Source organism: Eurytemora carolleeae, unplaced genomic scaffold (assembly GCF_000591075.1).
Source record: "Eurytemora carolleeae unplaced genomic scaffold, Eaff_2.0 scaffold945, whole genome shotgun sequence".
NCBI classification, from domain to species: domain Eukaryota; kingdom Metazoa; phylum Arthropoda; class Copepoda; order Calanoida; family Temoridae; genus Eurytemora; species Eurytemora carolleeae.
The window spans coordinates 191,840-216,643 of NW_019397004.1; the positions used below are offsets into that span (position 1 = coordinate 191,840).

General features: G+C 34.2%; 1 protein-coding gene across 1 annotated transcript in view; it reads left to right on the plus strand.

Annotated features, from left to right (window-relative positions):
• Positions 1-24,804, plus strand: part of LOC111711011 (uncharacterized) — a gene marked incomplete at its 3' end in the record, with an annotated part of 64,442 nt that overhangs the window by 29,770 nt on the left and 9,868 nt on the right. The window contains exons 11-46 of the mRNA XM_023485229.1: positions 2,066-2,142; positions 6,171-6,306; positions 6,435-6,958; positions 7,339-7,456; positions 7,646-7,711; positions 7,844-7,926; positions 8,278-8,373; positions 9,059-9,129; positions 10,258-12,101; positions 12,399-12,521; positions 12,753-12,857; positions 14,291-14,399; positions 14,627-14,701; positions 14,794-15,154; positions 15,236-15,444; positions 15,563-15,878; positions 15,959-16,167; positions 16,344-16,653; positions 16,748-16,956; positions 17,052-17,367; positions 17,450-17,658; positions 17,822-18,137; positions 18,205-18,413; positions 18,584-18,899; positions 18,963-19,171; positions 19,258-19,573; positions 19,651-19,859; positions 19,952-20,267; positions 20,333-20,541; positions 20,911-21,226; positions 21,299-21,507; positions 22,465-22,780; positions 23,411-23,613; positions 23,682-23,958; positions 24,024-24,132; positions 24,192-24,291. Coding sequence (XP_023340997.1) covers positions 2,066-2,142; positions 6,171-6,306; positions 6,435-6,958; positions 7,339-7,456; positions 7,646-7,711; positions 7,844-7,926; positions 8,278-8,373; positions 9,059-9,129; positions 10,258-12,101; positions 12,399-12,521; positions 12,753-12,857; positions 14,291-14,399; positions 14,627-14,701; positions 14,794-15,154; positions 15,236-15,444; positions 15,563-15,878; positions 15,959-16,167; positions 16,344-16,653; positions 16,748-16,956; positions 17,052-17,367; positions 17,450-17,658; positions 17,822-18,137; positions 18,205-18,413; positions 18,584-18,899; positions 18,963-19,171; positions 19,258-19,573; positions 19,651-19,859; positions 19,952-20,267; positions 20,333-20,541; positions 20,911-21,226; positions 21,299-21,507; positions 22,465-22,780; positions 23,411-23,613; positions 23,682-23,958; positions 24,024-24,132; positions 24,192-24,291 — 9,196 coding nt within the window. The remainder of the gene's footprint in view (positions 1-2,065; positions 2,143-6,170; positions 6,307-6,434; positions 6,959-7,338; positions 7,457-7,645; positions 7,712-7,843; positions 7,927-8,277; positions 8,374-9,058; positions 9,130-10,257; positions 12,102-12,398; positions 12,522-12,752; positions 12,858-14,290; positions 14,400-14,626; positions 14,702-14,793; positions 15,155-15,235; positions 15,445-15,562; positions 15,879-15,958; positions 16,168-16,343; positions 16,654-16,747; positions 16,957-17,051; positions 17,368-17,449; positions 17,659-17,821; positions 18,138-18,204; positions 18,414-18,583; positions 18,900-18,962; positions 19,172-19,257; positions 19,574-19,650; positions 19,860-19,951; positions 20,268-20,332; positions 20,542-20,910; positions 21,227-21,298; positions 21,508-22,464; positions 22,781-23,410; positions 23,614-23,681; positions 23,959-24,023; positions 24,133-24,191; positions 24,292-24,804) is intronic.

A 24,804-nucleotide genomic window follows, 5' to 3' on the forward strand; every position in this document is an offset into this window, starting at 1 on the left:
TTTTTTTTGTTCATTTGAACTATTTTTTTGCCCATTTAAACTATTTTTTTGTTCATTTGAACTATTTTTTTGCTCATTTGAACTATTTTTTTGTCCATTTGAACTATTCTTTTTTTCATTTGAACTATTTTTATGTTCATTTGAACTATTTTTGGTTTATTTCATTAATAATATTTTAATAGTTCAAATGAGCAATATATTTACTCGTTTGAACTATTGTTCATTTCAACTACTCACGTGGTCCCACGTGCAGTAGTTGAAATGAACAATAGTTCAAATGAGCCATAGTTCAAACGGCAGTAGTTCAAATGAAATAGCACCATCCCTACATATACCTTCCGAACCATCCTATTCGATTCTACGTATACCAGTCATACCATTCAATTCCCATTCGATCCTTTATTTACCATCCATACCATTATTTTCTTCACTTTTTATACCTGGCTAATTTGGTTAATGCGTATTCTTTAATTAAAATGGACGGTCAATGTTTTCAAAGTGTTGAAGAAAAGTTACACATGCCCAAATAGACTATCAGATACAATAGGTGGCAACAGAGAAATGGATCAATTATTCACGACGTCACAAGTGTCAAATATAACAAGAAACCAAATTTTCTCACATTAGTTGACATGTTTTCCAAAATTTAATAAAAAAGTGTAAAAACAGAAAGTAAAAACATGTAAAATTGCACATATTTTACTGTAAGATAAGCACTTCATTCTAAAATTATCACTATTATAAATAATTTTGTCGCGGACTCTTGTCACGTAAGAATACAGCTGTACTGAAAGTGTACAAATTCTACGTTGCCATCTATTGCACTATAATAGAATCTATTTGCACATGCCCGATTTACAACGTTACCCTTTCAACCTTTATCTTGATAAGATTTAGGTGTCGTTTTCTATCTTAAAAACGATAAAATCTGCTAATTTCCTTCTTTGGTCCTTTTTCATAAATCACGGTTATAAAGTGAAACCTCTATTGAAAAATATCAAATTTAACTAATATAGAAGATAGTTTTGTTCTCCCGACACATTTCCTGGAATTCGACATTTCGATTTCTCTCTATTAGAACTTTTGAATTCCAACAAAATATTCACCATCTAATTTAGACGTAAGGATTATGGGCCATGGTAAAATTTATAAGGAATTACTGTTACGCCATTGTAAACCTAGTAATTTTTCTTTGATTTGCACTGAAGTGTGAAAATTGCATATTTGATAGCTTTGTCAACATAAGCTCTTCAAGTATTTGTATTTGAAAAAATGCATGATTTCAAGCTAAAACAAAATAAACGTTAGTTCGATGTGCCCCCCATCCTCCTTCTTGATTTCACACTCCACACCTTTCCTCGTTACGAGTGCATATCAAGGAAACCGTATCGAAGCCTATCTAAGCCTAAATGATGATTCTATGCAGGTTCTGCAATCAGGCCTATACTTGGAGACACTCTAGGCCAAAAAAATTAGGCATACACTTACAGCTTTAGACAATAGACACTTACAGACACACAAAGGGGACAGCAAATTCTAATTGAAATGTAGATCAAGGTTTTTTTTTAGCTTTATCTTAAAGTTGTTAAACGCAAGATATTTTTTTCTTTTTATATGGGCTTTCAACGTAATTCCAAGTGACCTTACAGTACTTACANCCCCGTTTCTGAAAAAAATAATAGAGATAAACTTTTTTTTTCTTCTGAAAATTGGAATCTTTGACATTGTAATTGAGGTGTAGCTCTTTCAAAATACTTTGTGAACTTTGAGAAAATAAGACACTCTGACAAACGTTATCGCTTTTTCAAACTACAAAAATTACAATATTTGTTTTCCTTGTTAGTTAGTGAAAGGTTAATAATGAAAATTGGAACGGAGCGGAGTGTCACCACAAATTATGTCGATATTCAACTCCGAGAAGATATTTTTTGTGAATTTTAACTTTCAAAGGATATAAAAATATTTGGATAAAAGAATCAAAATAATTCCCTCAATCCAACACGCTTCAATGTTTGAAAATATATCAAATTTAAAATAAACCATTTTTATAAAATATTTTATCTAGGTTGGAGCTCTAGTTGACTCTGTAGCTCCTGGACTGTGTCCTGACTGGGAGGATTGGGATCCTAATGAACCCGTCAGGTGAGAGCAACAAAATTGTGGGTTCTCAAACAAAAGAACTTGCGTATTTCTATACTGCAGGAAAACATATAGAATTAACAGAATTAAACTATTTTAAACCTAGAAAAACGACAATATCTTCTCTCTTTATTGATTATAAAGGTTTCAAATGTACCTTTTTAAATCGGACATTGCTATCTTTGCATGGGGATTCATTTGAAATTACGCTCACAGTCCCTTTCAGGAAGCATAAAAGTCTCAGATTCTCGTCATAAAGGATCCATTTTTGTGAATTGATTAAAAGAATTGCAATAGAAATTGCAATTAATAATGCTCAATTACCATGCATTAAAGTCTCAGATTCTCGTCATAAAGGATCCATTTTGTGAATTGATTAGAAGAATTGCAATAGAAATTGCAATTAATAATGCTCAATTACCATGCATTAAAGTGATTGCCAAAAAAATTCAAAACATTTTTAAAAATTAAAAAATATTATATGTAATTTATATTTACTTAGCTTTGGCGCCGATATAGTTAACTTAAATGACGTGTGCGCTCATTAATATTGTTCTGAGGAAAATGGGAGGGTTAGGGGGGGGGAGGGGCTAGTAAAGACTTGGGAATACAGGCTAAACCATTCATACCTACTACTCAGCCTTTGATCATGAGTTTAAAAGAAAAGCTAAAATGACAGAGAAGAATAGAAGTGTACTTAAGTTAAGTTTTAGTGTTTACCAACAAACAGAATCTGACATATTTGTGCCAAGTCATTAAGTTTTCAACTGAAATTATAAACTGTGGCGCAGTAATATTGGATACCACCTGAATTGCCCGGCGTTGCCCGTGAGATAAAAAATTCAGTTATTGAAGAAAAAAATTTGTAATTTTTCGCCTATGTTACCCCNTCACTTTGGTTCAGCCGTTTGGCCAGGTATAGCTAACATATATCCAATCATACAAATATATATATATATGAGCGAAGATCTTTATTACATAAATACAAATTTGCGGTTTTAAACAATGTATTAGGTTGATAGACAAGCTATTAGGCGAATAGACAAGCTATAAGGCGGCTAGACAAACTATTTGGTAGATAGACAAGCTATTAGGCATATAGACTTATTCTAAGGTGAATAGAGAAGTTATTAGACGGATAAACATATTATTATCCAAATAGACAAGCTATATAAGGCGGTTTGACATGATATTTGATAAATAAACTAGCTATCAGGAGGATTGACAAGCCATTAGGCAAATAGACAAGCTAATGGGTAAATAGACAAATTTTTTAAGGTGAATAGAGAAGCTATTAGGACGGATAAACAAATTATTATAAAAAAGACAAGCTTTGAGGCGGTTTGACATGATATTTGATGAATAAACAAGCTATCATCAGGAGGATTGACAAGCTATTAGGCGAATAGACAAGCTAATAGGTAAATAGACAAATTTTAAGGTGAATAGAGAAGCTATTAGGACGGATAAACAAATTATTATAAAAAAGACAAGCTTTGAGGCGGTTTGACATGATATTTGATGAATAAATAAGCTATCAGGAGGATTGACAAGCTATCAGGCAAAAAGACAAATTCTAAGGTTGATAGAGAAGCTATTAGACCGATAGATAAACTATTAGGCGAATAGCCAAGCTATAAGGTGGATAGACAAGCTATTAGACGGATGTAAAACTATTAGACGGATTAACAAGCTAAAAGGCGGAATGGCATGCTATTTGGCAAATAAACAAACTTTTATGATAAATGACAAGCTATTAGGCGAATAGAGATTCTATTGGGTGGATAGGCATGTTATTAAGAGGATAGACAAGTTATAAGGCGGATAAAAAACTATTAAGCGAACAGACTTTGCAAAGGAACAGAAATAAGACGGAGTGACAAGCTCGGGCGGATGAACAAGATACATGGGGCGTATGCTAGTTCTGTGAGGCGGAGAGATATGCAATGCAACGAATGGGTTTAAGGAGAAACTGTAGAGCTTCAATACAACCAAAATACCTGCCAAGGATGTTAAATATGTAATGTTTGATTTCCTCGTCCTGGTTTAGTTTCAACTATCTCCGAGTATATATACATAACATCTCAAGGTTATATCAGGGGTTAAATGATAAACCCCCAACTCTCACATCCCTTCATTCCTCTTCTATATCTATCTATCTTTCTTTCTATCTGTTGAATATTCTAAATCATCATTATTTCTTTTAGTCTTTTCTTTTTAATTTCCATATAAAATAGTAAACATACATTGACTTTCGTCTCTTGTAGTTCCTTCCCTGTTGGTTTTATCTTGTCTATACAGTCCCTTCTCCCCTCTCCTTCCCCAGTTTCCCCTTCTTCCCTTCTCCTCCTGCAGTCTCCCACGTAAAGCCTTTAGGCATTTTCAAATCCTCAAATTCAATTCTCTGAACTCCCAGTAAATTTCTTCAATTATACATTCTCCCCCTCCCCTTCCTTCCCCGGTCTTTTGTGTTTGTTTTTCGCAATCCCCCCCCCCTTCCCTTCTGCAGACTTAATAGCCATACCAGCCCCCCCTTTCTCCCCTTTTTTTGGTACAATTCAACCCTTCAACTTTATTCTTCTACTTAACACCCCCGGCCCCTTCTCCCCCCCCAGCCCTTGTTCACTGTTTCGAAGCAAGTTTATTGCAAAGTATAGTTTGAGCTAGGCTGAGCTCTTGGAAACGGTTTTGCGAATATTTTAACGGTCAAACACGTGCACACTGCACATTGCCAGATTTTCTGCAAAATTAAGAAAAATTAAAACTTACTTTTGCTTTGCGCTTCGTTTTTCCTTCGACACAAAAATCTTATATTCCTATCCCTATATATCTTTGCAACCTGATTTTTTATTTTGATTTCAAACGTTAACTACAGAATTAATAGTTTAAATCGAAATCAGTAAAAAATCGTTTTTTTATTTTTGACCTGCAGAGAAAACAATAAAATTATTTAAAGCATTTATTTTCACACCTGATCATGAATTTTCTCAAGCAGATACGAATTTATAAAAAAAAGTTTGTATTAGAAATAATAAAAGCATTAATTTAAGAGAGAATGGAAGGGAAGGGATTGGAAGGGAAGGGATNAAAGGAAAGGAAAGGAAAGGAAAGGAAAGGAAAGGAAAGGAAAGGAAAGGAAAGGAAAGGAAAGGAAAGGAAAGGAAAGGAAAGGAAAGGAAAGGAAAGGAAAGGAAAGGAAAGGAAAGGAAAGGAAAGGAAAGGAAAGGAAAGGAAAGGAAAGGAAAGGAAAGGAAAGGAAAGGAAAGGAAAGGAAAGGAAAGGAAAGGAAAGGGAAGGGAAGATATTTGTACATTGCATAATGCATGGCATATATGCACTAGGAAGATAGATTTTATATCATATCAGAAATAGTCATATTTATTCATAAATATATGCAATGCATAATGCTCGTGAATGTATTTAAATTAGTTTTCGCAATCCATGTTTATTTAAATAGTTTTCATGTACATAATACTCGTTTAATAAAAACATCAGTAGAGATTCACCACATAGTAGTTTGATCTTTAAATATTTTAATTTTAGTTCAGCTAACAATGGACATAGCTTTATAANATTTTAACGTTGAAAGGTCGTGCTAGGATTTTGGTTTCTCCTATTTTTTTTTTCTGGAAATTTGGTTGAGGGGGGGGGGCTTTGCCGATTTACAACAGTTTTAAACCACAAATGTTTTAACTAGTGGATTAGGGTTTAAAGGTTGAAAATAATTTTAGAAATAAAATAGATAAAAAATACGAGAAAATACTTATGGAAATTTTGACTGAAACCAAAATACTGTGGAATAGGAAGACGACTGTTGTACCCAAGTCATGATTTTGAAAAGTCCAATGAACATAAGCACAATAATACTACACACATTTAACTTGATAAATTTAAAGCTACCAATACAAGTTTTTGCGTTATGACAACATCGGATGCGCGCGCGTATGTTTGCTCATAATACTGTCTTCATATTCTACCGTTTTATGGACCTTACTGTACAACAAATATGATTATTAATTTTATATATTAAGGAATGCCCGCGAAGCAATGGATATGGCTGATAACTGGCTTGGAGTTCCTAAACTCCTGACTCCAGAAGAGATTGTTAATCCTAATGTTGATGATATGAGTATGATGACTTACTTGTCACAGTTCCCTAATGCCAAGGTATTATTATTATTATTATTATTATTATTATTATTATTATTATTATTATTATTATTATTAATTGTTATTGTTATTGTTATTGTTATTGTTATTGTTATTATTGTTATTATTGTTAATATTATTATTAGATGAAAGAGGGAGCCCCTCTGCGTGCTAAGGCAGTGCCAGGTAAGGTTCGGGCCTACGGACCAGGCCTTGAACCTACCGGTGTTGTCGCCAAGGCACCCGCCAACTTTACCGTCGAAACTTTCGGCGCGGGCGATGGAGAACTGTCAATTACCGTTAACGGACCCAACGGTGTTGACTACAAGGTGGACAAGGTGGCGGATAGAAAGAAGAACAGATTATTCGCCTGCTCATACTATCCAGACAAGGAGGGCGAATATGTTGTTACAATCAATTTCCAAGGGCGAGCTGTTCCCAATTCGCCGTGGAAAGTTTTAGTTGAGGGATTCGCCGGTGATGCCAACAAGGTTTCCGCCGCAGGACCTGGATTAGAAGCTGACGGCGTAGTGGCGAATAAGCCGACTTATTTTGATATATTTACCGCCGGTGCCGGTAAAGGAACGGCGGATGTTGTTGTATTGGATCCCGCCGGGCGGAAGGATACTGTTCCCGCCAAAATAACTCCTGGAGAAAATGATACTTTTAGGAATTTAGATATATTGTTCATAATATCTTTAAAAACTCCCCCCTTGCTCGTCTCTTACCGTACAATTCATCATTTTCCTTAGCAGTTTTTACAATTCAAATTTTTTGTTGAATATTGATTTTACAACTGCTAAAATTGCGTAATTCAACCCTATACCGTGAGTCGTAAAATTAAAATTTGAGAAAACAGGAAAAATTTAAGATTTAAAATATTCTTGATTACCGACTTTTGACCCTTTTAACGCTTCTGTCAATGATCAAATAAATATTATGTTTGTTCTTGCTGATTGTATAAAAATTCGGCGTTAAAATTTGCAGTACTGTAAAAGTCAGATGGAATGTACATTGTACAGCATAAAAATATATCATATCTGTACATAGATGTGATTATGTGCCAACCCAGCTTGGTGTACATTCTGTAAATGTATTCTTTGCCGGAAACCCAATCCCCGATTCACCTTTCGGGGTCAGGGTCGGCCCAGCTAGTAACCCCAGCAAGGTAAGCGGTCAACCTCAAAATTTACAAATCAGAAAAATATTTAAACTTAATATTTTGGCTTCCCACTGAAAGTAAAACTATTCAGAAGTAAGGATTAATATTAAATGAAAATGAATTTTGTTCTTGAATGATAATAAACCAAAACTCATGTCCTTCCTTTTTCTTTAAAAAGCGTGACCGCTTGTTCAGGTGACCGCTAGTGGTCGGGGTCTTCAACCTCAAGGTATCCGAGCTTTGGAGACAGTAGATTTTAAGGTAACTTTCTACCTTTCTTAGTTCCTACCTACCTACCTACCTACCTACCTACCTACCTACCTACCTACCTACCTACCTACCTACTTACCTACGTACCTACGTACCTACCTAAATACCTAAATACCTATCTAGGTATACACTGATGGTGCTGGGGATGGAGTAGCTGCTGTGAAGATAATTGGCCCTGGAGGTGTTATAATACCAACAACAAGCAGGTAAAACCTATACATTTTACATACTGCGGTTCTTTCAAAATATTGACTTTGGGGCAGGTCTTCTCAACTGTTTCTGTTTCTAAACGCCTGAACCTAGTATCTAGGAGATGGAAACTTGTATTTGTTAGAGGAGGTCAAGTACCTAATCCGTGAAAAACAGCAAATTTTTATTTTCGTGATCTCTCATGGGCTACGAGCAGACTTTTGTGAATTCTAATTGGTCAGGCCTTTAAAGATATTTTTAAGGAATTAAGTTGACCACAAAAAAAGTAAGGATTAGCGCTTTCTGAAGGAATTAAAGATCCAAAAGGTTCCGACCTTTGTACAGATTTAACTCATTCTTTGTTTTAGGAACATTGATCCGACAACTATTGAATACAAGTATACCCCTGAGAGAGATGGTAAACATGTTGTTATGATTACATGGGCCGGCAAGGAGATTCCAAAGTAAGTCATTTAGAAGTTAGTTATAATTATAAGACATCATGAGTCAGCCATCATTTAGAAGTCAGTTAAAAGTCATTTCTAAGTCGGTTTTTAGTCATTTAAAAATAATTTAGGAGTCATTTATAATTAGCATAATTATTTCTCATTTATTCGTCAGTTATAAGTCATTTCTAAGTCGACCTTTTAAGAAAGTAATTTATAAGTCATTTTGAGGCAAAAATTAGACATTCGTCATATTTCAACCAAGTGCATAAATCCTTTAATTATTTAAAGAAACACATAAAAAATGTTAAAAAAATGCTTTGCACGGTAAAAATGCAAGCGTGTATATGCTTGGGAGAATGAGAAATGATGAATGCATTGTACGAAATGTCTTTACAGTTATTTCCATTTTAATATACTTGCTATTTTTTGTCCATACATAATATGTAGTTAAAAGTTGTATGCCTCTGTTTTGAAATTGTATTTAATCTATAGTTAATGAAAAACACTATCTTGTATTTGAATTTGCAGACATGTTGCTGCTGCAATCTAGATTTTTGATGCGCATTCATTGAATCCGCAACTTCCGTTTAAAAATCCGCAAAAATTAAAATGCTCAAATTTATGCAATCGTTCTATTGCATCAACACTTACCAAACCAATGTTTTATTATTTTTATTAATTGAAATATTTTATTTTCCAGGTCACCCTACAAGGTTAATGTATCTCCTGTTAAAAACAGTAAGATCAAAGCCTTCGGTCCTGGACTTAAAGGTAAACTTATTTTTACACCAATAACAATAATGTTATAAAACTTTATATTATGCTCTTAGAAATATGAGACTGCCATAATATGATTTTAACCTACAATTTTAAATACAAAACAGGAGGGCAGCCAAATAGACATAGAACTCAATTGACGACAATGAAATTCAATGATTTGAAAAATGATCTCAATTTAACCACTTTAGCATGATATGATTAGTTGATATGATTTTAGCATGAAAATTAACTAATTAAGTGAAAAGGGTCTGTGAATACTGCACAATTACAATGTTTTTATTGGACTATTTAAAATCTCAACTTGACTGTAACAGTCGTCTTCCTATTCCAGAGTTTTATGGGGTTTAATTAATATTAAATATTGATATCTTTCAGTTTTAGTATTTTTAAATTGTAGCTTTAATTGGATATATAAAGAAAGAACCGTGAAAGCAGAATGAGTGTCATAAATCAGTAAATTTAAATGTTTATTTGGACCCCAGAGCCGGAAATTTGAAAGAATATCGTTGAACGAAACTGCCGAGTTATCTTTTTGTGGTCTATGCTTCATTTTATCACATTTTATGTGGGAGAAATATATACAAGTATTGGAGTACACAGTTTTCTGTGGTACTTCTCAATTTAAATATTTCCTGATGACTAGGAACTGATAAGTAGGAACAAGTTTGTAAAGGTTTGCTGAACATGGGTGTGTCACCATCATTAACCAATCAATTCCAAACCATTATTACTTTTCAGACCTCCTCAGTAATATCAGGGATTACATTTAACAGATGGGAGGAGGGGGAGGGGGGTCAGAATATAGGAAAACGATCATCTTAAAGGGAAGCATAATTTAAAGTGACCCTCCATGCAAGATGTCCGATTCACAACCGGGCCCTTAAGAGCTTTTATCTGATCAGATCGGAATGTTTATAATTTTGTAAACTGCTTAACAAAAGTAATTTGCGCAATACTGCATCAGGTAAACATATTGGAATTATCAGAAATAAAGGATTTCAAACCTTGAGAAACAACAATATCTTCCACATTATTGATTAGATAAAGGTTTCAAGGGTAACATTGTGATTCAGGCATATCTATGCATGTAAGGCAAAATTTACTTATATACTTATTTAGGTGGAGTTGTGGATATGCCTGCCCTCTTCTCTGTCGATACCTGTGGTGAAACTGGAGCTCTAGGGTTTAGTATTGAAGGACCCTCCCAGGCTAAAATCAACTGTAAGGATAACGGTGATGGCTCTGCTGATGTTGATTATGTCCCAACCATGCCGGGAGAGTATGCTGTACATATCCTGTGTGATAATGAGGATATCCCTGGTAGCCCGTACATGGCACAGATACTTCCTAAAACAGACTACAGCCCAGATAAGGTTAAGTGTTATGGGCCAGGAATAGAAGAGGTTGTTGTTCCTAAACAAGAAACACATTTTACCATAGATACAACTAAGGCAGGAGATGCTCCTCTTGATGTTTCCCTTATGGATGACTATGGAGAAATGAAACCTCTCTGGAAAGATCAGAATGGAATTCATGATCCCAAAGACGGTGGAATTCTAGCCATAAAGATAATTAAGGCCAAAGAGCTGGAGAAAACAGACCTCATTGGGAAGTCAGATCCTTATGTGGTCATTCGTCACGGGGCTCAAAAATACACCACACAGGTCATTAAGAATAGCCAAGAACCAGAATGGAACTATGAGGCTCAAGTAACTATCCCAGACCAAGGGGATATGTACATAGTCCTGGAGGTATTTGACAAGGATAAGATTGGAAAGCCAACAAGTTTGGGGACAATCACCTTTGATGCAAGCAAGGTTGTTGATGACAAGGAGATCCTGGCAGACTGGTATCCCCTTGTTGGAGCTAAGTCAGGACAAGTTTTACTCTCTGCTAATTTTCTGTCAGCCCAACCCTCTATCTATAAAGAACCTGAAGTTTTGCGTAAAACATCACATGCAAACCTTGATGTTAAGCGTGCAATACTGGAGAAGAAATCAGAAGGAATCTATGAATGCACATATACACCAAGAAAAACCAAGAAGTTGGTAGTAAATGTCAACTATGGAGGAGTGGCAGTCCCTGGAAGTCCTTTCCGGGTATCTGTAGATGATCCCACAGATCCTAGTAAAGTAAAGGTTTACGGGCCGGGTGTAGAACCTGGCGTGAAGACAGGAAAACCAACTGCATTCACTGTTGATGCCAAGTCTGCTGGTCCGGGGGATCTAGAAGTAAATATTCTAGATGATAAAAGGATTCCTGTCCCGGTTAATGTTAAGGATAATAAAAATGGAACCCACACTGTAGACTATACCCCTGTCAAACCTCTGATGCATTTTGTGTCTGTAAAATACGACGGCAGAGAGTTGCCACAAAGTCCCATAAAGGTTGATGTCAAGGCAGATATTGATCTTGGCAAGATTAAGGTAAAGGATATGCACCCAGAAGCATTTGTGAACTGCACTAACGACTTCACAGTTGATGCTGGTGCACTTCCGTCCAACTTCTGGAACAAGATTGGATGTGGTATAAACACCCCAGATGGGTCTAACCTTCCAAACGTAGGTATAGGGAAACCAAATGATAGTGGAGAGGTTAAAGTTAGTTACACTCCAACTAATGAAGGAATGCACGATGTTAACCTGGTGTGCGATGGGTCACCAATACCTGGCTCACCTTACAAAGTTAAAGCAGTGGACGGTTGTAACCCTGCTCGTGTTAAGGCCTACGGTCCTGGACTGGAAAAGGGATATTTACATGAAGAAAACGAGTTTACAGTTGAGACAAGAAATGCCGGGACCGGTGGCCTTGGGGTTCAGATTGAGGGTCCGGCAGAGGCAAAGATGACATGTAAAGATAACCGTGATGGAACTTGTACCGTGGAGTATGTTCCAGAGGAAAAAGGAGATTATGATATATTTGTCAAGTTTGACAATCAAAATATACCTCATTCACCATTTAAGGTTAGGAGATTAATGTAATTATGGTATAATGGTGTCAGAAGAACAGACTATTATCTTTCAATCTGATGTTAACAAGCCAAATATATTCTAAAATTTTCAGGCATTGACTTTTCACCTTATGATGTCATTTCACCAGTTAATCAATTAAAAAGTTTCAAGATCTCAGGTTTTCCTCTGATACCTGACACTGTTTTATTACTGCTTTGTCAAAACCTTCGTTTCTTTATTCTTTGTGTTCAATACTAAACTTGATTTAATCATCTTGGATCAGAGATTATTTTCATCCTTTTTATCCAGGTTCCAGTTGTGCCCAGAGATGGATCTGGATATGGTTCTAAACCAGGACATGGAGCCAAACCAGGGCAAGGAGTTAACCCTAGTGGTGTCCCAGATGGAAAGCTTATACTTACACTCGTTAAGGTACAAATCAAATCCCTTGAAATTTTGTGTTCTGTGAAAAAATTATACAAGTTCTAAACTAATTTAGGGCTCAAAAGCTAAGGAAACCTTTTACTTGTCGAATTGTTCTTGAAAATAAATTTCTGTTTTGTATGTTTAAACTAAACTAATCTTGTTCAAAGGTAGATTTACTTATGAAAAAATAAGTAAATGTTTGCTAAAATCATTTATACTAATATGGTTTTCTTCCAGGGGAAAGAGTTGATAAAAAGTGACTTAATCGGTAAATCTGACCCCTACGCCCAAATCCAATATGGAAACCAGAAGTTTAAAACAAAAACAGTTCCAAACTCACAGGTATACAATTCTTTTACAGGGTGGCCTAGAACTATTTAATTGTGTACCTTTTTAGGCCGTTATCTTAGTAATACAGAATACACAATAATACCTTTTAAAAGTAAAAAATATGGATAATCTCATTTATTTTTGTTTAAACAAGGTTTTTTAATGGTGAATAGACATGTCCCTCTATGCTATCATTTTATCACAGTTCCCCGGTTCTAAAGGACACACAGTCAAAATATCTAACTCTATATTTATTATTTAACCAGAACTGGCTCTAAACGTCACACAGGGACACAAGTATCCTATAGTATAGGACTTAAACTTAGACTCTATACTCAACCAGGACTGGCTCTAAATGCCACACAGGGACACAAACATCCAAAAGTGTAATACTAACTCTCTCAACTTATAACGTATAATTAAATGAGGACCCAAGCTATCTTTCAAGCTATATTCGATTCAATGCTAAATCAACTAGCAAAGATCTCCGCTCGTATGTTTCAACAAGAACCAAAGCTGTCTTCTATGCTTACTTAGGCTTCTGATAACATAATCAAAAGCAGAGTCTCAATCAACTAACTTTATTCAATAGCTTAAGTTACAAAGTTAACAGGAATTGGCGTAATTCAATTCCTACAATGTTATTGATATCACATGATTAAGAGCATTGTATAATAGCGCAGTCAATCTACCTCTGCCCAAATTTTAAAGCATAATTTAAGTATGTCGCATGATTTGAGCTAATCATGTTAAGTATTCGATTGAAACGCAGTTTCAATGAATAATATTATTATGTCTAAATTTAAAACACTGAATCATTTATGACGTACAACTCACTGCAAGTTTACAGAATATTATGTTTACATGCTTTTTGCTACATCAATATGACTATTGTAAAAAAAACATAACAAGAGAACTAATGAAGGATTGTAAACCTGACAAAAACAAAAAGGAAGAATAAAATCACACCAATATAAATAACTGTTAATTTTATTGTCTCTTTTTTAATAATACTTGTATATAACTTTCTTTTTATTTAACACTGCATTGGCAAGAATTCAAAAATGTTAAATAAACCGGATTTTTGGATCTATTTTTCATTTGAATAATATAGCTGGGAACTTTTGTGTCGGATACTCATATTCCAGATCACTTGATCTAGATATTTGAGTATCAATCTCTTCATTTCAATTATTTTTCCGCTTTGCAAAGCTTCATTTAACCACTGACTAGCTGCAATTGTGGGATATCAAAAAAAGATTAAATTAATCTGCAGATTAACAAAAAATTGAAATCAAGCATTAATCTCTGTATGCACTAAGATTTCCCTGCTTATATCGTTACAAAAAATCTAATGTTAACTTTTTAAAATATTTATTATATTATATACAGAAATCCCCATTCCCCATGATAACCAAATTTTGATATAGTTTTTAAATTATTAGACCCCAGTTTGGGATTGTGAAGTAGAACTCCAGGTTCCCGAATCCAACTTCAACACTGTCTCTATTAAAGTGTTTGATGAGGACACATTGGGGAAAGATAAATCTCTAGGTAAGAAACTGAGCCATGAACTCATATCTGTAGGCTAAAGAATATTATAATAATTCCAACAATATTTTGAAAAGAGGATTACAACAGTTCTGTTAATAAACATTGCTAAGCTCTTGTTTTGCACCTTATTATGTGCGAAATGAAATGCGCCCCTTGGGCCCTGCTGGACAGTGTTTTATAATAATTTTCTTAAAACTATACTTTTTTAAAAACAACATATTGTTTAGGGACCCTGGAGGTTGATTTAGGAGAGCTGTACAGAAATAGGGAACTAGCAGTTGGAAAATGGTATCCTTTAGCAGGTACATAATCAAAATAATTAGTATTGGCAATCTATCAGATTACTATATAATTTGTTAAATTTGATGTGGCACTTCATTTTTGTTATTTTCAGGTGTCAAGTCCGGTCAAGTTCTGTTAACAGCTGATTTCGAAGCTGAAGATGGGAATATTGGATTTAATCCTGTTAAAGCTGGGTCAGCTGGTAGAAAAGAATCTGGAAAGCTTGGTTCAGGAGCAGATGATGGCCGAAAAAAAACTGGTCACTCTGATAATGAATTCCCTGTTCTACATGTAGAACTAATTAAGGGAAGGAACCTAATCAAGAGTGATTTTATTGGAAAATCAGATCCTTATGCAGTTTTGAAGTATGGCAATCAGTCAGACAAGACAAAGGTTGTCAGGAATAATCTTAATCCACAGTGGGATCATGCATCAGACTTTGATATGGATCTAGGAGATAATGAAAACCTTATGTAAGTGTTTTTAATTATGGTTGTTCTTATTAACAAGAATGTTTATTGTTTGCCTTTATTCATTTCATTTGATATTTTCAGTGTTGAAGTGTTTGATGCTGATAAGCTTGGTAAAGATAAATCTCTCGGTAAAGTTGAGATAAATCCTAGAGATTTTGACGGAGAAGAAGCAAAATGGTTTCCTCTAAAAGGAGTCAAATCAGGAGAAATATTATTAAATGCAGATATTCTTGCTCCTGGACAATCTCCTTATGGGTTAGGTGCTGATGGACAACAAAGACCTGTCGAAGGTATTTTTAAAAAATGATGTTTTTTAACAGTATATGTGTTAAGTCAATTGATGTCGTTTTCTAACCTTTATTGAATGTCAGTAAAATGATATTTGATATGATTTTAATAATCTACCAGGTTCTGATGATGAAAGAGCAGGCAGCAGAAAATCCTTTGGACTCTCTGATGTCCATGGTGGTATTTCTGGAGGAAGAGGAGGAAAGAAATCAGGAAATCTTGGAGGTGTTGGTGATGATGGTCCTACTCTTCATGTAGAACTCATTAAGGGAAGGAACCTAATCAAGAGTGATCTTATTGGTAAATCAGATCCCTATGCAGTTTTGAAATATGGAGATCAGTCAGACAAGACAAAGGTTGTCAAGAATAATCTGAATCCACAGTGGGATCATGCATCAGACTTTGATATGGATCTAGGAGATAATGAAAACCTAATGTAAGTGTTTTTAATTATGGTTGTTCTCATTGTAAGAATGTTTATTGTTTGTCTTTAATCATTTCATTTGATATTTTCAGTGTTGAAGTGTTTGATGCTGATAAGCTTGGTAAAGATAAATCTCTTGGTAAAGTTGAGATAAATCCTAGAGATTTTGACGGAGAAGAAGCAAAATGGTTTCCGTTGAAAGGAGTCAAATCAGGAGAAATATTATTAAATGCAGATATTCTTGCTCCTGGACAATCTCCTTATGGGTTGGGTGTTGATGGACAACAAAAACCTGTTGGAGGTACGTTTTTAGATATTAAAAAATTTTTCAGACTACATGATATCTTTTTGACAATCCATTTGTATTTTATCTATTATTGATACAAAAGTCTTTAAAATATAATTGAAATTTTTTTTTATATAATAAAAGGAGAAAGTTGTTATTGAATTATAATCTAATTAATCTTATGGGCTCAGATGATGAAAGAGCAGGAAGCCGGAAATCCTCTGGACTCTCTGATGCCCATGGTGGCAAGCCTGGAGGAAGAGGAGGAAAGAAATCAAGAAATCTTGGAGGTGTTGGTGATGATGGTCCTATTCTTCATGTTGAGCTTATAAAAGGAAGAAATCTAATCAAGAGTGATTTGATTGGAAAATCAGATCCCTATGCAGTTTTAAAGTATGGAGATCAGGTAGACAAGACAAAGGTTGTCAAGAATAATCTTAATCCACAGTGGGATCATGCATCAGACTTTGATATGGATCTAAGCGATAATGACAACTTGATGTAAGTATTAAAAACTTAGTTTTTCTCTTAAGATATTAGATAACTATTATAATTTATACATTAAAGCATTTAACTTAAACAAAATGTATTTTAGCATTGAAGTGTTTGACGCTGATAAGCTTGGTAAAGATAAATCTCTTGGCGTTGTTGAGATTAATCCCAGGGATTTTGATGGAGAAGAAGCAAAATGGTTTCCTCTTAAAGGAGTGAAATCAGGAGAAATATTATTAAATGCTGATATTCTTGCTCCTGGACAATCTCCTTATGGGTTAGGTGCTGATGGACAACGAAGACCTGTCGGAGGTATTTAAAAAAAATGATGTATTTTAACAGTATATGTGTTAAATCAATTGATGTCGTATTCTAAACTTTATTAAATGACTTTAATAATCTACCAGGTTCTGATGATGAAAGAGCAGGCAGCAGAAAATCCTCTGGACTCTCTGATGTCCATGGTGGTATTCCTGGAGGAAGAGGAGGAAAGAAATCAGGAAATCTGGGAGGTGTTGGTGATGATGGTCCTACTCTTCATGTAGAGCTCATTAAGGGAAGGAACCTAATCAAGAGTGATCTTATTGGTAAATCAGATCCTTATGCAGTTTTGAAGTATGGAGATCAGTCAGACAAGACAAAGGTTGTCAAGAATAATCTGAATCCACAGTGGGATCATGCATCAGACTTTGACATGGATCTAGGAGATAATGAAAACCTAATGTAAGTGTTTTTACTATGATTGTTTTTTATTGACAAGGTTGTTCATTGTTTACTTTTATTAATTTCATTTTGACCTTTTCAGTGTTGAAGTGTTTGACGCTGATAAGATTGGTAAAGATAAATCTCTTGGCGTAGTCGAGATAAATCCTAGAGATTTTTATGGAGAAGAAGCAAAATGGTTTCCTTTGAAAGGAGTTAAATCAGGAGAAATTTTGTTAAATGCTGATATTCTTGCTCCTGGACAATCTCCTTTTGGGTTGGCTGCTGATGGACAACTAAGACCTGTTGGAGGTATGTTTTAGAGAGTATGAAAGTTTTGACTACATGATATCTTTTTGACAATTTGGATTACATCTATCATTGATATGTATAAAGCCTTCAAAATAAAATTTTGATTCATTTGTATAGTTAAATGACAAAGATTTTATTGATTTTTAATTTGATTAATCTAAAGGCTCAGACGATGAAAAAGCAGAAAGCAGGAAATCTTCTGGACTCTCTGATGTCCATAGTGGTAAGCCTGGAGGAAGAGGAGGGAAGAAATCAGGAAATCTGGGAGGTGTTGGTGATGATGGTCCTTCTCTTCATGTAGAGCTCATTAAAGGAAGAAATTTAATCAAGAGTGATCTTATCGGTAAATCAGATCCTTATGCAGTTTTGAAGTATGGAGATCAGTCAGACAAGACAAAGGTTGTCAAGAATAACCTGAATCCACAGTGGGATCATGAATCAGACTTTGATATGGATCTAGGAGATAATGAAAACTTAATGTACGTATTATAAACTTATATTGTTCTTCAAGACTAGATTTTAATTATTTTAATCTAATGTCTTTAGTGTTGAAGTGTTTGATGCTGATAAGCTTGGTAAAGATAAATCTCTTGGTAAAGTTGAGATAAATCCTAGAGATTTTGATGGAAAAGAAGCAAAATGGTTTCCTTTGAAAGGAGTCAAATCAGGAGAAATATTATTAAATGCAGATATTCTTGCTCCTGGACAATCTCCTTATGGGTTGGGTGCTGATGTGCAACGAAGACCGGTTGAAGGTACATTTTAGAGAGTATTCAAATTTTTAGACTTCATGATATATTTATGACAAACCATTAGTATTACATGTATCAATTATATGCAAAAAGCATTCAAAATAAAATTAGGTTTTATTTGTGTAGGTTAATGACAATGATATTATTAAATTTTAATTTGATTAATCTTAAAGGTTCTGACGATGAACGGGCAGGAAGCCGGAAATCTTCTGGACTCTCCGATGCCCATGGTGGTAAACCTGGAGGAAGAGGAGGAAAGAAATCAGGAAACTTGGGAGGAGTTGATGATGATGGTCCCACTCTTCATGTTGAGCTTATTAAAGCAAAGAACTTAATCAAGAGTGATCTTATTGGTAAATCAGATCCCTATGCAGTTTTAAAATATGGCAATCAGTCAGACAAGACAAAGGTTGTCAAGAATAATCTCAATCCACAGTGGGATCATGCATCAGACTTTGATATGGATCTAAGCGATAATGACAACTTGATGTAAGTAGTATAAAGTTTTCTTAAAGACACCATTTTTAATTATTTGAATTTAATGTTTTTCAGTGTTGAAGTGTTTGATGCTGATAAGCTTGGTAAAGATAAATCTCTTGGTAAAGTTGAGATAAATCCTAGAGATTTTGATGGAGAAGAAGCAAAATGGTTTCCTTTGAAAGGAGTCAAATCAGGAGAAGTCTTATTAAATGCAGATATTCTTGCTCCTGGACAATCTCCTTATGGGTTAGGTACAGATGGGCAAAAAAGACCTGTTGGAGGTATTATTTTCAAATTTGAATATTGTGAAACAATGAACATGTAATATTGCTGAAGTTTTTAAAGGATAATTTGGAAAATCTTCCAGGTGCTGACGATGAAAGAGCAGGAAGCAGGAAACCCTCTGGACTCTCTGATGTTCATGGTGATAAGTCTGGAGGAAGAGAAGGAAAGAAATCAGGAAATCTTGGAGGTGTTGGTGATGATGGTACTACTCTTCATGTTGAGCTTATTAAAGCAAAGAACTTAATCAAAAGTGATCTTATCGGTAAATCAGATCCCTATGCAGTTTTGAAATATGGCAATCAGTCTGATAGGACTAAAGTTGTCAAAAATAACCTAAATCCTGAGTGGAATCATGCATCAGACTTTGATATGGATCTAGGAGATAATGGAGGCTTAATGTAAGTATTATACAAATAAAAATTGAAACCTTTTCTTATAGAACGATTGATGACTATTTATTTTTAAATTTTTACAGTGTTGAAGTGTTTGATGCTGATAAGCTTGGTAAAGATAAATCTCTTGGTAAAGTTGAGATAAATCCTAGAGATTTTGATGGAAAAGAAGCAAAATGGTTTCCTTTGAAAGGAGTCAAATCAGGAGAAATATTATTAAATGCTGATATTCTTGCTTCTGGACAATCTCCTTATGTGTTAGGTGCTGATGGACAAAAAAGACCGGTTGGAGGTATTTAAAATAAAATTATGTCTTTTTTAACATTCTATTTATTAAATTTACCTCAATGATGTAATTTTTAAAATGTTTTGAAAAATTTCAAGGTTCTGATGATGAAAGAGCAGGCAGCAGAAAATCCTCTGGACTCTCTGATGTCCATGGTGGTATTCCTGGAGGAAGAGGAGGAAAGAAATCAGGAAATCTGGGAGGTGTTGGTGATGATGGTCCTACTCTTCATGTAGAGCTCATTAAAGGAAGAAATCTAATTAAGAGTGATCTTATCGGTAAATCAGATCCCTATGCAGTTTTGAAATATGGAGATCAGTCAGACAAGACAAAGGTTGTCAAGAATAACCTGAATCCACAGTGGGATCATGAATCAGACTTTGATATGTATCTAGGAGATAATGAAAACATAATGTAAGTATTTAGTCTTGCTCACCACTTACATTTACTTTACAGGTTTTTAACATAAATTTTTTTAGTGTTGAAGTGTTTGATGCTGATAAGCTTGGTAAAGATAAATCTCTTGGTAAAGTTGAGATAAACCCAAGAGATTTTGATGGAGTAGAAGCAAAATGGTTTCCTTTGAAAGGAGTCAAATCAGGAGAAGTCTTAGTAAATGCTGATATTTTTGCTCCTGGACAATCTGCTCTTGGATTAGGTGCTGATGGAAAGCAAAGACCTATTAGAGGTAAATTATTAGAAATTGAGCTTTACAGATTCAAATTTAATCAAAAGGAGAAATCCATGAACTTTATAGAAGCAATTCAACCAATTATGTTTTACATGGATTTAATACACCAGAGAAATAATTTGATCCAGAGTGGTGCGTAATTCAGTTCCTGATAATATTGTTTGACTTTGCTAGAATCTTGTTAAAGCATTATTCACGCTCCTGCAGATGATAAAAAAGAGGCCTTTGGGTAGAATGATATAAAAATAAGATACACCCTTATAGTTATTGATTACAGTCTCTGTTATAGATAACTTCCATAAGGTGATCTTAAGTATTTTGATGTTAATAGTTAAATTATTAATAATAATATGAATAATTTTAAAGGTGCTGGCGATGAAACATTAGGCAGCAGGAAATCCTCTGGACTCTCTGATGTTCATGGTGGCAAGCCTGGAGGAAGAGGAGGAAAGAAATCAGGAAATCTGGGAGGTGTTGGTGATGATGGTCCCACTCTTCATGTAGAGCTCATTAAAGCAAAGAATTTAATCAAGAGTGATTTAATTGGAAAATCAGATCCCTATGCAGTTTTGAAGTATGGAGATCAGTCAGACAAGACAAAGGTTGTCAAGAATAATCTTAATCCACAGTGGGATCATGCATCAGACTTTGATATGGATCTAGGAGATAATGAAAACATAATGTAAGTATATTTAACCTTGTTTAACACGTGCATTTACCTTGAAAATATTCAATTTCTACTTTTGTTTTTTAGCATTGAAGTGTTTGACGCTGATAAGCTTGGTAAAGATAAATCTCTTGGCGTAGTTGAGATAAATCCTAGAGATTTAGATGGAGAAGAAGCAAAATGGTTTCCTTTGAAAGGAGTCAAATCAGGAGAAATCTTGTTAAATGGTGATATTCTTGCTCCTGGACAATCTCTCTATGGGTTAGGTGCTGATGGACAACTAAGACCTGTTGGAGGTATTCTTTTGATATTGAGTTTAATTGATAACATTGTTATAATCTTGTTAAGGCAGTTAAAGCAAAGGGTTCAACCCTTTTGGGTGGAATGATAAAAAATAAATAAAAGTAGGGCTGGGCGAAGTTCTGTTAATGTAATGGAGTTTTTCAAAAATTAACGGAAGCATCTGTTAACAAACGGCAAAAATAGTTAATTTTTAAACCAATAACGAAACGGATTAGCCATTTTTAAAGAAAAAATAATGATTGAAAACGAAACCAGAACCGATTTTTTTTCAAACAGTGAATTTTGTTTTTTTTCTTCTTTAAATTGCATTAAAAAAGATTTTTATATGTTTGAATGTTTTAAATGTAGCCTTCTGTGTTTACAACTTTAAATGCGGAGAATAGATTAAAGCACCTTCGAATTTTGATTAAAAATCACGAGTCCAGCCGTGTCCAGTCGTGAGAGAATCTGGGTTCTCCTCAGAATAGGATAAATATAGTTGATTTGGATATCTAAATGCTACTCAGTCCATGCAGAAAAAGATAGATATAGCTCAACTGCTACTTTGACAAACCGTTAATTCCATTAATACTACAAAAGACTGTTTATGGCTGCATCGTTAATAATTGCATAACTGTTGAAAAAATTTGTTGGTGCTTTACGCCATTAATACTAAAATAGACTGTTAACGGCGCAACGTTATTAATAAAGATCATTAACTAAAAGTAATTTAAAAAAATGGTAAATGCTGTTAACAAAACTAATGTTCCATTCTTATAAAATTTATGACCACCTGAAATTTTTCTTTTTTAATGGTTGGAACTTACCGGTAACAAAACGGCTAGAAAAAGTTCGAACGTGCCCAGCCCTAAATAAAAGTTTTTGGTTACACTATTATTAATTTATTTATTTATTTAAGATCAAATTATAACTTTAATGGCAAATAAAGATTTATTTGAATAATCTTCAAGGTTCTGACGATGAAAAAACAGGAAGCAGGAAACCCTCTGGACTCTCTGATGTCCATGGTGGTAAGTCTGGAGGAAAAGAAGGAAAGAAATCAGGAAATCTGGGACGAGTCGGTGATGATGGTCCCACTCTTCATGTTGAGCTCATTAAAGCAAAGAACCTTATTAAAAGCGATCTCATTGGGAAATCAGATCCTTATGCAGTTCTGAAATATGGAGATCAGTCAGACCAGACAATGGTTGTCAAGAATAATCTGAATCCACAGTGGGATCACACATCAGATTTTGAACTAGACCAAGATAATGACACCAAGCTTATGTAAGTAGTTAATATATCTACTTCTGACTTAACCACACACCACACTATGATTGTCTAATCCCAATATCTTTGCAACCTGAGCTGAAAACTCTTTGTATGGATACCCTTAATGCTATGTAAATCTTGATACTCACTATAAACTCTCTTTATTTTCTTCTTAATTATCTCTTTTGGATATCCTTGAAGGATATTTATCAGTTATTTCATTTATTGTTAGCAAAATTTCTGATTGGCCGATTGGTTTCTGTAATTTACACTCTGATTTGTTTCATTTTCGACACTTGCTTTAAATTAATCTGCATATTAATATGAAGAGGAGATCAAGCACTAATCTTGATATTCATAATTCTAAAGTTTTCAGCTCTGGAGTTTTAAACCTTTGATATTTTTAATTATAAACTCTGTAAGATCAAAAAGTAAAAGTTTGAAATTTTATACACCATCAGGTTTCAAAGTTATAGATATTATAAAACTTTACTTTGTGTCAAGAACTCAGTTAAACATTTCTTTTACTTTTTTAAAGAAATACTTCTTGAGAATTATATGGCATTTAAGCTCAGTTTTGTTGTGGAATCCAGTACTATTGTGCTCATAAAATGTTTTGCTTTTATAGAGTAAAAACGTTTTTAGTGTTGAGGTGTTTGATGCAGATAAACTGGGTAAAGATAAGTCTCTTGGAAAGGTAACTCTTGACCAAGCAGATTTGGATTCTGTTGAGCCAAGATGGTTTCCCCTACAAGGAGTTAAATCTGGAGAAATATTACTGAGTTCAGATATTCTAGCAGTAGGACAGTCTCCAACAAGACTTACTGGTGATGGATCACCCATTAAAGGTAAATTGTTAAACAAACTTCTTTGTTTAAGTTTAAATCACAAATCTCAATGCCTCATTACATTACAGAAGGAGGGAGCCGAAAATCTTCAGAAATACCAAGAAATCATGGAAGAAAATCTGGAAATTTAGGAGGTGTTGAAGATGATGGACCTATTCTTAGGGTTGATCTTATCAAAGCAAAAAATCTAATCAAGAGTGATCTGATTGGAAAATCTGATCCCTATGCAGTTTTGAAGTATGGAGATCAGTCAGACAAGACAAATATAGTGAAAAACTCTCTGAACCCCCAGTGGGATCATTCTTCTAACTTTGATATGGATCTTGGGGATAACACTGATCTTATGTAAGTTCCTCTAACAAAAAACAAAAACAAAAACTTGAAAATATTTTTTCATGATATTATTGTAGTGTGGAAGTCTTTGATGCAGACAAGATTGGGAAAGATAAAAGCCTTGGTAAGATAGAAGTCAATCCAATAGATTTAGATGGCGAAGAACCCAAATGGTTTCCATTGAAGGTAAACTAGAGAAATATTTAAATTTAAAGTTTTGAAATACTTAATGTATATATTTTAAGGGTGTCAAATCTGGTGAGATTCTTCTAAGTTCTGATATTCTTCCATCTAAAGATTTACCTTCTAGCTATAGTTCTGCTGACCAACACAAGCCTGTTAAAGGTGATTTTTTTCAGATCAGAACAAAAATATTGTGCATACTTAAATTTGACATTGAAATTAACAAGTTATGATTACTCCATATCTAATAGTTTTGAATATCCTGGTAGTAATTTTTATCTTTTGCTCAATATCATAAACGTTTTTATAACTAATATTAAGAGTTTAGATATTCCTAATGCATTAAAATTAGTATGAAAAATTTAATTTTTCTATTATCAAGAGAATAAAGACTACATAATTTCTTCTCCTCAGTATTTTTGTTTTATTTTCATCTTCTTATTCTTTGATCAACCTAAATATTTCTTCCTTGGTTCATGTTCTTTCAAGCTGACAGGTTTATGTTCTTGTACAACTGAACTGATGACTTTCAAAAGATAAGATCAATGAATGCAAACAAAGTATAATTGATCTATTAACCAGGACATTTATCAATCCTTTCTGAACAATCCAAATATGGAAACCTAAAGTTCACTTCCCACTACCTTATTTGTCCTAGTTTTAATTCATTCTTTA